Here is a 16,297-nt window from a genome sequence, read left to right on the forward strand (position 1 = left end):
GCTGATGTTTTTGAAACTCCTACTCAGTTACCTCCCAGGAGGAGTTGTGACCACAAAATCCCTCTAATTCCAGGAGCAAGGCCAGTTGCTGTCAGGCCATATCGAATAGTTCCTCAGTTAAAGGATGAACTTGAAAAACAAATTGCAGAGTTACTGAAGTCAGGTATAATTAGACCCAGCAAAAGTCCTTTTTCATCCCCTGTGTTGCTAGTAAAGAAAAAGGGAGGAGAATGGAGGCTAGTGGTGGATTACAAGATGTTAAATGCTATCACTATAAAAGGGAAATTTCCAGTGCCAGTAATTGATGAGCTTCTTGATGAACTTGCTGGAGCAGCTTGGTTCACTAAGTTAGACCTCAGAGCAGGATACCATCAAATCAGATTGGCTGCTGGGGAGGAGTATAAAACTGCATTTCAAACTCACTTAGGGCATTATGAATTTTTAGTAGTGGCCATGGGACTCAGTGAAGCTCCAGGCACTTTCCAAGGGGCAATGAAGACCACACTGTCTCCAGTTAACAGGAAAAATGCTTTAGTCTTCTTTGACGACATATTGATTTTCAGGAAATCTTATCAGGAGCACTTGCAACATGTTAGAGAAGTGTTGGCTTTACTCAGAGCTGATCAGTGGAAAGTGAAAATGTCCAAATGCGCTTTTGCTCAACAACAAATTGGGTATTTAGGCCACACCATCAGCTCTGCAGGACTTTCTACTGATTCTAGTAAAATTCAGACAGTGGAACAGTGGCCTACCCCAACCAGTGTAAAAGAGGTGAGAGGCTTCCTTGGATTAAGTGGGTACTACAGGAAGTTCATAAAGCATTATGGTCTGATCAGTAAACCTCTCACTGAGCTGCTTAAGAAAGGAGTGCCATTTGTCTGGACTACAGTGACTGAAACTGCATTCACAACTCTTAAGAAGGCCCTAGTAGAAGCCCCAGTTTTAGCTTTGCCACAATTTGACAAGCCTTTTGTCATTGAAACTGATGCCTGTGATTCAGGAATTGGGGCTGTACTCATGCAAGAAGGTCATCCTATAGCTTATGTTAGCAAGGCCTTGGGTCCCAAGAATAGGGCCCTCTCAGTTTATGAAAAGGAGTACCTAGCTATTTTGCTAGCCGTGGATCATTGGAGACCTTACATACAGTTCCAGCAGTTTACCATTAGGACTGATCAGAAGAGTTTGGTACATCTGCAAGATCAAAAACTACACACGGTGTGGCAACAGAAAGCTCTAACCAAACTTATGGGTTTGAACTATACTATAGTTTACAAAAAAGGAGCAGAAAATTCTGCTGCTGATGCTCTATCTAGAAGACCATCACAGTTCCAGTTGTTTCACATCTCCAAATCGCAACCTGTTTGGATGGAAGAAATTATAGCCAGTTATTCTCAAGATGACAGAGCTAAAGAGTTGTTGCAAGAGCTTGCGGTCAAACCACCTGCTAATTCTCAGTATCAATTAGTGCAAGGATTGCTGAGGTACAAAGGCTGTATTTGGGTTGGCAACAATCTGGAGTTGCAGGAGAATTATTTTTTTTGCCTTTCATGATAGCCCCCTGGGAGGACATTCTGGTTTTCCGGTCACATACCATCGCATTCACTCCTTATTCAAATGGATGGGCATGAAGAAATTTATTAAAGACAGGGTACAGTCTTGTTTAGTTTGTCAGCAAGCTAAACCTGAAAGAGTTAAGTATCCAGGGCTGCTTTCTCCTTTACCAGTTCCAAGCAAGGCATGGGAAACTGTGACCATGGATTTTATTACTGGATTACCTCCTTCCTATCAGTTTGATTGCATATTTGTGGTCATTGACAAGTTTACAAAATATGGGCATTTCATGGCCCTCAAACATCCCTTTTCTGCACAAAAGGTTGCTGAAGTGTTCTTGGACAATATTTACAAACTGCATGGCATGCCAGAGTACATTGCATCCGACAGAGATCCGGTGTTCACAAGCAAATTTTGGCAAACTCTTATTCACAGGACTGGGACTCAGCTTAACATGAGTACTGCATATCACCCTACTACTGATGGTCAGACTGAGAGAGTCAACCAGCAGATTGAATGCTACCTCAGAAGTTTTATTAGTGCTCACCCCTCCAAATGGAGCAAATGGTTGTCCATGTGTGAGTTTTGGTATAATACAAATTGGCATTCAGCTGTGGGCAAGTCTTCCTTTGAGGTACTTTATGGGCACTCTCCTAGATACTTTGGGATTGCGGCCAGTGATACTGTTGCACCTGTGGATATTACTCAGTGGCTACAAGACAGGGAGGTTGTGGTAGCTTCTGTTAAACAACATCTGCTCCGAGCTCAACAGAGAATGAAGCACATGGCTGATAAAAACAGGACTGAGAGATCTTTCAACGTTGGAGAACAAGTTTTCCTGAAACTGCAACCGTATGTTCAATCATCAGTTGTGCATAGAGCAAACCACAAGCTGGCCTTCAAATACTTTGGACCTTACACCATCCTGGACAAGATTGGGGAAGTGGCTTACAAATTGGAATTGCCTCCGGACAGCAGAATTCATCCGGTTTTCCATGTGTCTCAGCTTAAAAAGGTAGTGCTACCCAATTGCACCGTTCTTCGCAAACTGCCATCCTCTTTTGCTTCTCTTCAGGTACCACTCCGCGTGCTCCAGCAACGAGTCCGACAGCATGGCAAGCGTACGATCGCTCAAGGTTTGATCCAGTGGAGTGGCTCTTCGCCTGAGGAAGCAACCTGGGAGGACCTGGACTCTCTGCGTCAGCAATTTCCTCGAGCTACGGCTTGGGGGCAAGCCGTCTCTCAACGGAGGGGGGGTGTCAGCAGCCCTGTAGCCCATGTCCCTGCAGGAGGAGCGCCAAGCCCTGTAGCTGATCCAGCGGTTGCCGGCAGCAGCGATCCAGAGCGCGTCAAGGACCAGAGGCCCAAGTCTACACGGGCCAAGAGACCACCTCAGTGGCTTGCTAGCCCAAACTGGGCCCGTTAAGCAGGTGTAAAAGTATATACACCGATCCGGAATATTGGTTAGGGTTGGCTAGGAATTGGACGGCTGCGGCCGCGGCTCGGTTGTACGGATAGAGGTGCGGGTGGTTGGGAGGAAATCCTCATCCGAATTTCAAACATAATAGCTCGAATTCCCATGAAATTCTCAGATCCATAGCTAGCAAGAGAGATCCTCACAGATTTGTACTCGAATTCGTGCTGAGGGTAATCTAGATTGAGAGAACCACATCCCGCTCCTCACATATTAGTACCAGTTTTTATCTTCCAGGCTAAATTATTGATCAGTAGCTTTGCTCAAGTCACAGATCATACGACGGTGTGCGAGTGCTTTGCTCCTTAATCGGCGACTATGGGGTAGTAGCTAGTCTTCGATCTACGGATCAACCTTCAAATACAGTATCACAATATGGCAGTCCATATGGCACCCAGATAGTACTTAGTTGCGCGCATCTTGATTCCTGTATGCACATATTCCCCGTGTCTAATGCTGCAAGCGGCGTGGAGTGAGTAAAACCGACCGCGCGCTTGCAATTTCTTGCAGGATACCACATAAGATGACGACCCGGATGACCGGGCGAGAGAGATCTTGGACTGACTGGCGTATAACTTGTGGTGACGCTACATAGATCTCCCGCCGCTCCAAATTTGAATGCTCCATGCCTGGTCACGTAGACGACGCGTCAGAAACGGCCACCGACCGTGAGAAACTTGCTTGAGAGATCCATGCATCGACGTAGTACGTAGTCCGTAGTGCAAATGCAATATGTTAACGGTGATAACTCGGCTTGATCAAGTCACGGATGATCTGATGACGAGAGCCCCCAAGCAGAAGAACCAAAAGTAAAAGCTTCATCCCGTCGTCTCCAGGCTTGGACGGTAGCACCTCCCCCGCTTAAGGCTTAACCTCACCTCCCTGTTGTCAAGGAAAGGCACTAGGAACGTACCAACGATTCCATTATTCGGACCAACAATGCATTTACCTCGGTTCATGTGTAGTAGCTGACACTCACTGCCTCAGTGCCTCGGGTCTGGAGAAGCTAGGCAGACCGGTCAAATAAGAAAAGCCAATGGCGCTGCAGAGCTCCGTGGGTTAGCCTGCCATTTGTCTTGTTTTTACTGCCTTGTAATCTTCTCTTCTGACTTCCGATCGATCTCTGCATCTATACGGAGCTACTGCTGGTAGGATTATCATATGTTCATATACAAACATCTTTACGGGAACCGATGCCGCGGAACATGCTCCTCTGCTCGTCTTGGTTTTACTAGGGATTAGTGCCTAATACAGCGTGATTACGAGTAAAATACGATATGAGGTCTCCAGCCATTTACCAGCATGCTGCAACCTTAAGCTGATACAGTTCTAAGTTAGAGTATGATGCAACCAGTGATCACTAGTGCGGTGCAAATTATATCTACTCCTATAAAAGATTCAGCTGGTGATGATGGTGTGTCTGTCATCCGTCATTTTGACCATCAGATCTTCATCTAACGACCTTAATCTTCATCTAAGAGCATCTCCACTCGCGCCCCCAACAGCCCCACAGGACGTGATTTTTTCCGCCGGCGCCAAAAACCCCCAGTCGCGCCTCCAGGACGCCGAATTGCGCCGGTTCGGCCCATTTTTTCGCCTGGCGATCCCAAGCCGAACCCTGCACACTGGGGCACTTGGGGGCTCCGGCAGAAGGAAAAGCGGCGCATGGTCCACCACTGTCGGGCGAAAAACGATTTTCCACGTTTCAGATTCGCCCCCCGCACGCACTACCCCTTCCGCCGCCGTGTCGATCCCGGGGACCCCCACCTGCCCGCCGCCGCTAGAAAAGCCATTACCCCGCCGGAAAGAGAGGGTTCGCCGAGGCATCCTCCACCCCGCTCCTGGGTGAGCTTTCCGGCAATCCGGCCACGCAGGTGGGGATACCGGCCGCTGCGCGCCTACCACGCCCGCCGGGTGTTAGGCGGTTTGTCTGATCGGCGATGGACTCGGACAACGAGGAGGCGTTCGCGGCGCTGCTGGAGGAGGAAGCCGAGGCCGATGCCTAGGACGAAGAGCACCTCATGATCCTCGCCGCTCTGGCCGGCCTGTCCGCGAGCAGTGCAAAGCCGCTGCGAGGTGGCTCGGCGTCGGGCCGCCAGAAGAGCAAAGCAGAGGCATCGATTGGAGGGCTATTGCTTGCTCTACGCCGACTACTTCGCCGATACTCCATTGCATGGTGAGAAAGTATTTCGGCGCCGTTATCGGATGAGCCGAAAGCTCTTTCTCAGGATTGTGAATTCCATCTGGGAATTCGACAACTACTTCAAGTGCAAGAAGAATTGCACCCGCACACTTGGATTCACCTCACTCTAGAAGTGCACGACAGCTATGAGGATGCTTGCATATGGAGCTCCTAGTGATAAGCTGGAAGACTATGGATGCATGGCTGAGTCCACACCATTGAGTGTTTGTACAAATTCTACAGGGCAGTGGTGGCAGTGTTTGGACCACAATACTTGCGATCACCCAATGCTGAAGCACCGCTCGGATCCTAGCACAGAATGCAGCAAGAGGATGTCCTGGGATGCTTGGAAGCATCGACTGCGTGCATTGGGTATGGAAAAACTGTCCATTTGGTTGGCAGGAGATGTACAAAGGCGCCAAAGGAGCTTGCAGTGTGGTACTTGAGGCAGTGGCCACAAAGGACCTCTGGATTTGGCACTCCTTCTGTGGTATGCCAGGAACTCACAATGACATTAACGTACTGCAGTGCTCGAATGTCTTTGCCAAGCTTGTTAAAGGTCATACTACTCCGGTGAACTTCGAGGTCAATGGGGGCTACCTAGCAGATGGCATCTATCCGAGATGGTCCACATTTGTGAAGACTATCTCAAACCCTGTGCCAGGAGGCAAGAACTCCTACTTTGCCAAGTGTGAGGAGGCTTGCAGGAAGGATGTCGAGCAGGCATTTGGTGTGCTCCAATCTCAATTTGCTGTTATCCGGTACCCTGCTCTGACCTGGTCGAAAGATCAAATATGGGAAGTCATGACTTATTGTGTCATCTTGCACAACATGATCATTGAGAGCGAGCGGGAAGAGCCGGTGTTTGACACTGAACCATATTACAGGAAGGGCCCTCTTGCCCAAGTTGATCACCAGCTACCGGCAACAGGCTGCCTTCCTCAATATGCGTCAGGAGATCCGAGACTCACAGGTGACAGAGGCGAAAGGTGCCCCGGTATTTCGATGAGATAGCTATCGTTTTCTGTGGGAGTCGACCTTGACGATCCGACTACGAACATGTGAGACGTCGCGCCTTAGCAATCGCTAAACCAACTTCCGAGGGGTTATTGACCACGTCGGAGCACGATCAACCTGACCACGAGGGTCTATTTCCTGCAAGCAAACGAAGAACAAGCAAGAAACTGAGATTACAATCTGGATATTGCAAATATAAAATGAAAGCTTTATTGATCAAGGTGGGGTTCTATGACGTCTTGATCTTGTCGTTGAACACAAACGAAGTACGCGAAGTCGCAGCTATGGCGAACTTTTAATCTAAACAAAACCCTAGTACTCATACTTAAAAGTTCGTATGCATCCTAGTTGGTGCAGATGCCGGGGAAGTTAAATTCTCCCCCAATTTCAGGCTCCCTCCCTCTCCTACCGCTCCAGGCTCCCTCGATCGCTCCCTCCAGGGTGATCAGGGGGCCAACCCTAGCGCCCCGGCCGCCGCCCCCTCCCCCCTCTCCTCCACCTCGTCGTCCCCAGAGACGTGCGCCGGCTAAGCCCGGGCGCCGTCGGTAATGGGGACGGCGGGGATCTAGGCTGCAGCCCCGCGGTCTGGAGGGACCGGCGGTGCGAGATCGCCCTTTGGTCTTCGTCTTTCTTGGCGGTTCGGCGCTGCTCCGGCGGCTTCATGGGGAAGGCGGATCAGGAGGGGACGTGGCCACATTTTATTGGTCGGCGGCGCCTTCGGTCAGATCAGATCTGGCCGGTGCCGGCGGCGATGGTGGTTATCTCCTTCGTCAGAGGTTCTCGGCATGAGGCTGGATGGTCAGGTCTCGAGATCCGCCATCTAGTTCCAGCTGCGAGTCGGGAAGACATAGTTGCCGGTGAAAACCGAGCCGATGGCATGCAATGGCGGTGTTCTGCGCCGTTACCTTGATGAAGGCATCGTCGTGTAACTACTATCGACCCACTCGTGCTGCTTCGAGAGAAACCCTAGGATATGGTCTTCTAGATCAGACGATGTCGGTACTGCAGTGTCATTTTCTCTTTTGGGAGCACCGTTTGTGGAGCAAAGCTGGACGACAGAGGCAGGAGGTGGAGCGGCTTCTTCTTGCACGGAGCTTTCGGTGGAGATGTCAAGTCATGCCTGGCCGACGGGTGCTACGCTGTGTCATGCCTGGTCGGCAGGAGCTACGCACGACAGATCTACCAGAATGTTCGCGTATGGACGGACGAGCGTGGGGCGGTGGCGCCGTTGGGCGCCTTGGTGGCATCGACGGATGGACGGACTGGCAAGGATGATGCAGATATCTCTCCTGAAGATGGGCCAGCGGTTCGATGATGATGGCAACGTCTAAAACATATGCATGTGGTGTACACTTTTGCCACACCGGTTGTGGCTTCCGATACGTTCTGTGATTGGATCAGCAACGACACCGGTTTTAGATATGTGGAGTGAGAGCACTCCATATTATCGAGTTTTGTAGGTGTGGATGGTAGCTTCAGGTGGCTTGACGTATATTTTTGTTAGACCTATGTCGAATAATAAATTCTCTAAATAAAGATGGACGTATGCATCAATTGATGCAGAGGCCAGAGGTCTTAACCTCCTTTTCCAAAAAAAAGTACATCAATAATCGCAGCACGATTTAGTGGAGCACCTATGAATTCTCAAGGGCAACGCCTAGTTCGACGTGTGATGAAATATAAGTTTTTATTTGTGTTTGAATTATGAGTTTGATTTGTAGAACTATTTGATTTGTACTGATTTCTGTGATGAACTATGTGATAAAATTAGTTTTTGTTAAATTTGTGCCGAAGCACGCCGAAGGTGGGTCAAATCTGGGCCAATTTGCATCGAAATTGAGCCGAAACCAGCGACTAGGGGGCAAACTTGGGAGCTCGACTGAGAACACGAGCCCTCCTACGCCGAATTTACCGCCGATTGGCCCCCGGGCGGCGCTATTTCAAGGCGGTGGGGCCGACGGCCAGAGATGCTCTAAGTTACAGTGATCTGATTTTGTATTTCCATGGCCGAGTACGGCGACCGATCATATGACGGAGACACGGGTTGGCTAGCGACTCTAGCTACGCCCCGCTCTGGCTGCATAAAACTCAATCGAGGCACCGACTTTTTGCAGCTGCAGCACGTCTCGCGGGACTGAATGACTGACAGAAACAGCCAGTGTGTGTCCCAGCGTTCAGGGTACGACTCACACGCAGTGAATTGTCGACCATCCATCGTCCCGACCAGTCACCATCGGTCGGCGCCATGGCGCCATGTGTTTTGGTTTCGGGCTCCCGCTCTGCCTGCGTGTCCACACATAGTCACACTCACACCTCTACGTTCTCCCGCCAGTTATTATAAACGCCCTGCGCTGCACCTAACTTGCCGCTGCTGCCTGCCGCGGGCGGGGCGGTGGTCACCCACCACCAACCCAGGCCGGGCGGGCGGGCGGGCGTTAAATTACACACACGCAGCGAAAGGCGTTCCTCGAATGGTCAGGCGGCCATTTCGAGAGCTCGGATCTCGACGGAGCAGTCATCGATCGTCCTGCTCGTCTCTTGGACCGTGCATGCACTCCATGCATGCAGGCAGCCGGGCAAAGCGAGTGTGAGCGGGGGGACTTGCCTTGGCTGCGTGCCTGCGTCCTGCCACAGTACGTGGTCGATCGATCGTATCGTATGGCTACTGTGAGTGTGAGCACATCAACGTCAATGCTGTGCCCGGCTGCGTGAGACTGTGCCGCAGATAAAAGTGACTGCCACAGTGATGGCGCCGTATGCCTGCGTACAGTCGTATGCGTATGTACATACATACGTACAAATGGATACCGTTGCCGATCCAACGGGGTACTTTTACGGGTCACACTCACCGGAGACCGACTCTATAGGATCCGTTCCGGCAGGAGGAAAGAAACCGTTATAGGAGGGCGCGCCGTGCGGAGCCCGAGCAATACCATACTCAAAGATCGCTGCCCTGCGCTGGCTGGCTGGCTGGCTAGCTAGCTCGTCGAAACGGGGGCTAAAGGTTAAAGCTGACGCGTGCGTGCAGAGCACGGCCGCCCGCGTGACCGCGGCGGTCGGCCGGGCGGTTCCCCGGGCGGGAATCCGAGGGCTTGCTCGCGACCGCCGGAGGCCGACGAGAAGGCGAGCGGGCAGCGGCAACCAAGGAGTGCGTCGTACAACAATAAGGCAGGTGTCACCACAGTGTTGGATTTCATGGCTGCAGTGGCGGTGCAGGGAGGGGTCTGATCACAGGTGAACAGTGGCGCGAACCGGGGCCGGCGAGCCTGCTTCTTCTCTGTGCGGTCAAAGGGGTCGTCGTAGGACCTGCCTGGCACTAGAGCTGCCTGAGGCTCTGCACTGCAATTCAATGTCAATGGCATGATTTGTGTGCATAATGTTGCATAGAGTGGTACGACAAACGACGAGTGAATTACTTATTTCGCCGTTGGTTGCAAACCGAGTTGAACTGAGTCGGCTTTGGAAAGCGGAGTTCGATCACATCACATTTACTAGAAAAAAAAAATGATAAATGCCACATGTGTGACACCAAGTAACATCGCCATGACGTTTTTATAACTAATTTTTTTTATATTTGATTTGGATGGATCTCAGCCGGTTCAGGAAAAACTATGTGCTCTGCCCTCCAGCGTGTAATTGTACTTGCACAGAAAAAAATAGAAACATGAAAAGAAACAACAACGTAAAATGTAGTACACCAAGAACTAAAAAAAACTGCATGACTAACTGCGCAGGATCCAATGGTTTAAGGCTTGATTGAGAATAGTTATTTCAGAATCCATTGAGAAATGGCAACTCGCTAAGCAATTTAGCCCATCATTTTATGGGTAAGGCGTATGTTTCAGATGACGTGGCTCTATCTCGTCATTGCATTTTCCGTGGCAATGAAAAGTGGATTCAATCAATGAAATTTGTAGCCACCACCGACTAACTCGTCTATTGCCAAAAGTGCCACACATCCTAGGACATGGAAGCGCTATGCGATAATTTACTATGGTTTTTAAGCCATCTAGAGTTTTATTTCGGGTGACTCTTCAGTAAACATATACTACCACTACTTGTTTAACAATTAGTAAGCATTACAGTAAATATGTGAGATGCAGCTGAAACAAGTGAATCTCGTTGAAAACTTGCAGTTGAAACACATGATGCAATTGTAAATGCAACATAATCAAACGCATCGTTTACTAGATTATTACGTGGTAGTTGTGCGGCAGTTGGCATTTCCCTTAATTTAATGTGAAAATTAATTAGCAAACCCAAAATAGAGAAGTGGACAACGTTATCCTTTGGTTGGGTCTGGAAACTCGTCGTGTGTATCATCTACATACAGGCAACCCTCGAGGTCGTTGGATCTGATTTTGTGCCCCAAGCGAATACCGAAGAGGGTCATGGTCAATCATGGTAGAACTACCTGTTGATCACTTTGGACGGGTTTCAACACCATTTTGAATTTTGGTAATGTTAGCGAGTGCCCAGAATTTTGGAACGTTGAAATTCCATGCCATGTTCAAACTAATTCCAAATAAAATTTAAATTAGATCATCTTTTGTTAAAAATTGGCTAATTTTAATGAGATCAGCAAAATGATTCTTAAATTTTCAAATATTTTGGAAAGGTCCAAAATATTTATGTTACGAAAATTGTAAACCTTGGTGCTCGAGGGAGTTCAAACAAATATTTAACGTCGCAAGATCGAGAAAAGGAGTTCCCATGGGCGAACACTCACTCACAACATAGCAGATAGGCCTTGCCGAGCTCTAAAAAAACTCGGCATGGCCTAAAGTCTGGGATGACGCAACTGATATTGGTGACGTGCTTATCACCTGCTTGATTAATGATAAACTAATTACTATGTGCTTTGCAAAGAGCCGCACTTTTTAGAACGGGAAACCTGAGAAAGACGGAGAAACGTATATATAAATTCAGATCCAGATGTGACCAAAATCATGTACGCGCGTCTACATCATTGAGATATGTCCATATTTGGAGTTCTCGTAGTTTCAACTAATCTAGTTTTTTTTTTGCGAACATGCAACTTATCTAAGTTAATTATACCAATGTAACTATGTTAAGATGTATTGCTTGTTAATAAATGCAAGGTTATTTCTGCAAAAAGATAAAAATGTTATCTGGCAAACACCCAAGCTTGTCAGGCCAACTTTGTAAGATTTGCCATGATCAAAGGCGAAAGTTGCCATTTGGCACACAAAAGGCAGGAAAATTGCCACGTTTTAAAGAGAAATTGCCGTCCATTCAATCGTGATCCGAGGGCTTTGAGGGCATTTGCCGGGAGCCCTTAAAAAATCTGAAGTTCCCTGGGTTATTGGGTCCAAAAATAAACTAATAGCATTAAGTAATCTTTAAGTTGTAAATTCTGCTGAAAATCCCCTCCACAGAAGAACCATCATGATCATATGTTAGTTGTCATCTGTTAACGCCTTGCTCAACTCGACAAACAAAGGCAAGGTGTCATTGTCGCTCTCGTCACATGTGTCCGTTTCTTTCCTTTTTTTACCCCTCATCATCTTCTGTAATCATCATATTTCGTTTCACTCATTTCACGCCGGCAGTACACGGTATCTCTTTTTACGCGTACATGCCAGACTGCAACGGTAAAAGCAATATAATAGGAAATAAACATGATAAAAGAAGAACGCAGAGACATAAGTAATGCAGGAATTCGTTCACGCACAAAGAAAAACAATCATAAAAAAGGGCCAGAGAGAAAAGCATTCCGGCGCCTCAAAGTACAAACTCGGAAAGAAAAGGTGGGAGGGACGAGCGAAAGCGCCGTGGAAATTTTGGTTGCTCGAGTCAGCGCCCCGCTTCCCGCTTCCGTTGCCCGTCTTTACCTCTTGCCCAAAATACCCTCCGTTGTCCGCACGCCGCTACGTACAAAAGACCCGTCCCCCCCTCCGCTCATCCGCCCCTCCCCTCCTCTTCCTCCTCCACACCTCACCCGCTCCAGACCAGAGGCGGAGCACGAGCCGCACGAGGTCCGTCGAGGAGGAGGTGGAACGAGCCGCGCCCGGGCCACCCGTGCCGTGTATCGCTGTATCACGCAGCATTTACCAAGAAGGAAACAGCAGACCGATGGCTCCGAGCTACGAGATGGCCGCCTCCATCCTGCTCTGCGCCGAGGACAGCAGCAGCATCTTCGGCATCGGCGACGGCCAGGAGGAGGCGGCGGCGGGAGCGAGGGCGGGCGGGTCCCCCTACTGCGGTGGCGGCGGCGAGCTGGCCGTGGAGTTCCCGCTGCCGTCCGAGGAATGCGTGGCCCGCTGGGTGGCGACGGAGGCGGAGCACATGCCGAGGGAGGACTACGCGGAGCGGCTCCGCGCCGGGGGCGTGGATCCCCGCGTGCGGATGGACGCCGTCGACTGGATATGGAAGGTGCGTCCTCTTTCCTTAATTCACGCGAGCTGTCTCTCCGTCTCCCCTCTGATTCGCTCCCGTCCGCGTCGATCCAGTGCTTGATGTTAACCATCGGTGTCCATCCACGCAGGTTCACACGTACTACGGCTTCGGCCCTGTGACTGCGTGCTTGGCCCTCAACTACATGGACCGCTTCCTCTCGCTCTACCAGATACCGGTAAGGAGATACGTCCACCCATCCTATGAACCGGCCGGCCATTAATGCACGCCACGCCATTGCAGCGCTGATTCATGTGAGCCTCGCTCGTGTTTACAGGAGGGCAAGGCTTGGATGACGCAGCTGCTATCCGTGGCGTGCTTGTCTCTTGCTGCCAAGATGGACGAAACTTCCGTGCCTCAGTCCATCGACCTGCAGGTGAGATGAGAATCTAATCTAATGAAAGCACATATCTGACGATGAAGCATACGGATACGTGCCCATTTGGTTGGTCTGAAGATCTTGTAATGACCACCGCACTGTGTTCGACCAGGCCGGGGACGCGCGCTACGTGTTCGAGGCGAAGACGATCCAGAGGATGGAGCTGCTGGTCCTGAGCACGCTCAAATGGCGGATGCAGTCCGTCACCCCCTTCTCCTACCTCGACTACTTCCTCCACCAGCTGAGCGGCGGCAATGCGCCGTCGAGGCAGGCCGTCCGGGAGGCCGCGGAGCTCATCCTCTGCATATCCAGAGGTGCGCACGCACGCAACATCTTTTTGGTTGGCACTTGGCAGATCGATATCCAGAGATGCGTCGACATTTTTTTGGAAATATCTCACGCTGTGGATCGGTACACATGACAGGGACGAACTGCCTGGAGTTCCGGCCCTCGGAGATCGCCGCGACGGTGGCCGCCGCCGTGGCTGTGGAAGAACACCCTGCCCACAGGGCGGCTTGCTGCACCCACGTAGATAAGGTGAGACACGCACGCAACGTCTTTTTTTTGTCCGGGCACCACGTCTCATTTACTACGTCGCAGCGTGGCATGCAAAAAAAAAAGTCATTGCTGTCGCCCCTGTTCCTGTAGCCGCGTCGTACTTCTCCAGACACCATGCAGGGAACGCGTGAGCCGCATTTACGCTCTGTAATGTAACATGGCGACTTAATGGCTTGTTGCTTTCTGCAGGAGCGGGTGCTGAGTTGCCATGCAGCGATGATCCAGGCCACCGGCGCCGCCGTGCCGCCACCTAAAACCGCAGGCCTGATGGGCAGCTCCTACTCCCCCGCCGTGTCTGCTCCCCAGAGCCCTACCGGGGTGCTCGACCTGGACGCCGGCTACCTCAGCTGCACAAGCGACGGCGCCAGCACGACGACCACCATGGCATCGTCGCCGTCTGAAAGCTCTGGCTTCGACAGCTCCCCGGTCAGCAGCAAGAGGAGGAAGATCAGCAGATGATGATTTAGGACGTGATATGCTCCAACCCCCCCCCCCCCCCCCCCCCCCCCCCCCCCCAAAAAAAATCTTGATAGATTGATTAAAGGTCTCTTCTGCGCGCGCCCACCATCGTCGTCTCTCGGTGGGCAAGTCAAATGGTTCCCATCGACTGCGATGGCTGTGGGAGCTTTTGATGCCGCTGAAAGGCAGCTGAAAGGACCAATGGCAGCGCGCTGTGGACATGGCAAGAGAGCAAAGACGTCCATGGATGGATGAATAAAGACGGGCCAGACTCTGAAGTCTGAATTACTACTACCACTAGCAGTAGGCAGCGACAATGGTGGTCGTTCCCAAAAGAGCAAAGGTTTTGTGCGAAGACAAAGCCGTGGATGCGATGAGATGGGACGCCCGAAATAAAAAGACAGCGGCGCAACGCAAGAGCTAGTGGCAGGCACTGAATGTCCTAGCTCTGTTTTGGCCGCTGCTTGAGTAGTTTGCACTGTTCTGTAATTTTCCCCTGATTTCCGTTGTAAAAATGAAAAGAAAAAACTGAGATAAGCAAACAAATTTTGGCGTCAAATAATGATGGCATGATTGAGATCCATGACGAGCCAATACTAGTAGCTGGTACAGTAAAAACAAAAGAAAGACAAAACCCATAAGATGTGGAAGTGGGTTTTGCTTTAGGGGTTATGAGCTATCAACATCATCTATGATCGGTTTTCTTTTTTAGCTTTGCGCTTGCCCTATAGTATAGCTTGTTGCCATCATATAATGTTTGACCAGTTGTCTGCATAGACCGTGGAAATAAAGAGGGGAGACACTGTCTGGACGAGCCTCGGGAACACAAGCATAAAAATAGGGCTGGTGCCATACAGTGCAGGAGGTGTTGAGAATCTGCCTAACGAAATTAGGTTAGTTGGAGTGTATGGTCCACTCTTGGACTCGTTAAAGCTTCTCCTAGCCAAATTGCAGTTATAAAATGAGTGCAGCTAGATCTCAATTTTCTTTTCTTTTTTTTGCGATAGAGATCTCAATTTTCTTAGAAATATATCCCCAATAACGTGATGATGTTTTTCGCGGTACTCGAGCGAACGCTCGTTTGAGCGAACAACCGCATAAGAACGTGTTTCTAAAAAAAACCGCTCCCAGGTGCTCAAGATTGCCATGCTATAACAAATACATTTGGCATGCTATATGCCAGAAAGATTTAGCATGTTGATAAGAAAGTAATTTCATACTAGTAAAAAAATTGTTAGAATTTTAACAATGCCGCATAAGAGTAAATTGCCATGCGTACCTGAGATTTAGCAAAACAATATTCCCATCATATAGCAGGAGAAAATTGCCACAAATGTCCATGATTTGCCATGCTCCATGTAGGAAAGATATTATGCAACTCAATTGTATTCATCGGAGTCGCGTGACAAGCCAACAATACGTAACAAATCTCTAGTAGTTAGGCTATACAAGGCTAGAGATGAGAGATTATTTGGGGATATGCACAGATATGTCACGTCCAACAGAGTAAAAATGAACAAAACCACCACTGAGTAAATCTCCACTTTACAAAACGTGACACTTTGCATTGCACCGAAAAAATGACAGTGCCAAAAAGCACTGAGTAAAATTTTGATCACGTTTTGATGTGGCAAATCACCCATGTGCGGAAACAAGTGACAGTTTTAGCACCGACAGCGGCGCATTCAAACATAAACATAGATAGTTTTGCATAACCGGACATAAAACATAAATTTAGACTAAGCTAAACTATTTTCGGTCGAAGTAGAGGTCGAACCAATCCTTCCTCGTCATGTACAGTGTGCCGCGAGCCAGGTCCGGGCCAGTACCGTCGTCGGGGTCGTTGGGGAAGGCACTCCTCCACTCGTCGATGTCGATCTCCTCGTCCTAGGGGCCCACCTCGACACCCTCCGCGCCACCGTCGCCGCCGCCTTCGACCTTGTCATCAGAGGAGAGCGTGATCACCTCGCTGCCCTCCGCGCCGCCGTCCTCGCTGTCGGTGTCAAAACCGGCGGATCTCGGGTAGGGGGTCCCGAACTGTGCATCTAAGGTCGATGGTAACAGGAGACGGGGGACACTATGTTTACCCAGGTTCGGGCCCTCTCTATGGAGGTAATACCCTACTTCCTGCTTGATTGATCTTGATGAATATGAGTATTACAAGAGTTGATCTACCACGAGATCGTAATGGCTAAACCCTAGAGGCCTAGCCTGTATGACTATGGTAATGTGTATATCCTTTTCGAACTAACCCCTCCGG

At 49.8% G+C, this 16,297-nt stretch overlaps 1 protein-coding gene across 1 annotated transcript; it reads left to right on the plus strand.

The window, feature by feature from the left end:
- The first annotated feature begins 12,146 nt into the window (after nucleotides 1–12,146).
- LOC109740644 (cyclin-D4-1) lies at nucleotides 12,147–14,069 on the plus strand. Its single transcript, XM_020299701.3, has 6 exons — nucleotides 12,147–12,620; nucleotides 12,733–12,819; nucleotides 12,919–13,017; nucleotides 13,133–13,334; nucleotides 13,445–13,557; nucleotides 13,768–14,069. Exons 1-6 carry the CDS (start codon nucleotides 12,321–12,323, stop codon nucleotides 14,035–14,037), a joined length of 1,071 nt encoding a protein of 356 aa, XP_020155290.1. The 5' UTR covers nucleotides 12,147–12,320; the 3' UTR covers nucleotides 14,038–14,069.
- The last annotated feature ends 2,228 nt before the right edge of the window (nucleotides 14,070–16,297 follow it).

This window comes from Aegilops tauschii, chromosome 5 (assembly GCF_002575655.3).
Source record: "Aegilops tauschii subsp. strangulata cultivar AL8/78 chromosome 5, Aet v6.0, whole genome shotgun sequence".
NCBI classification, from domain to species: Eukaryota; Viridiplantae; Streptophyta; class Magnoliopsida; order Poales; family Poaceae; genus Aegilops; species Aegilops tauschii.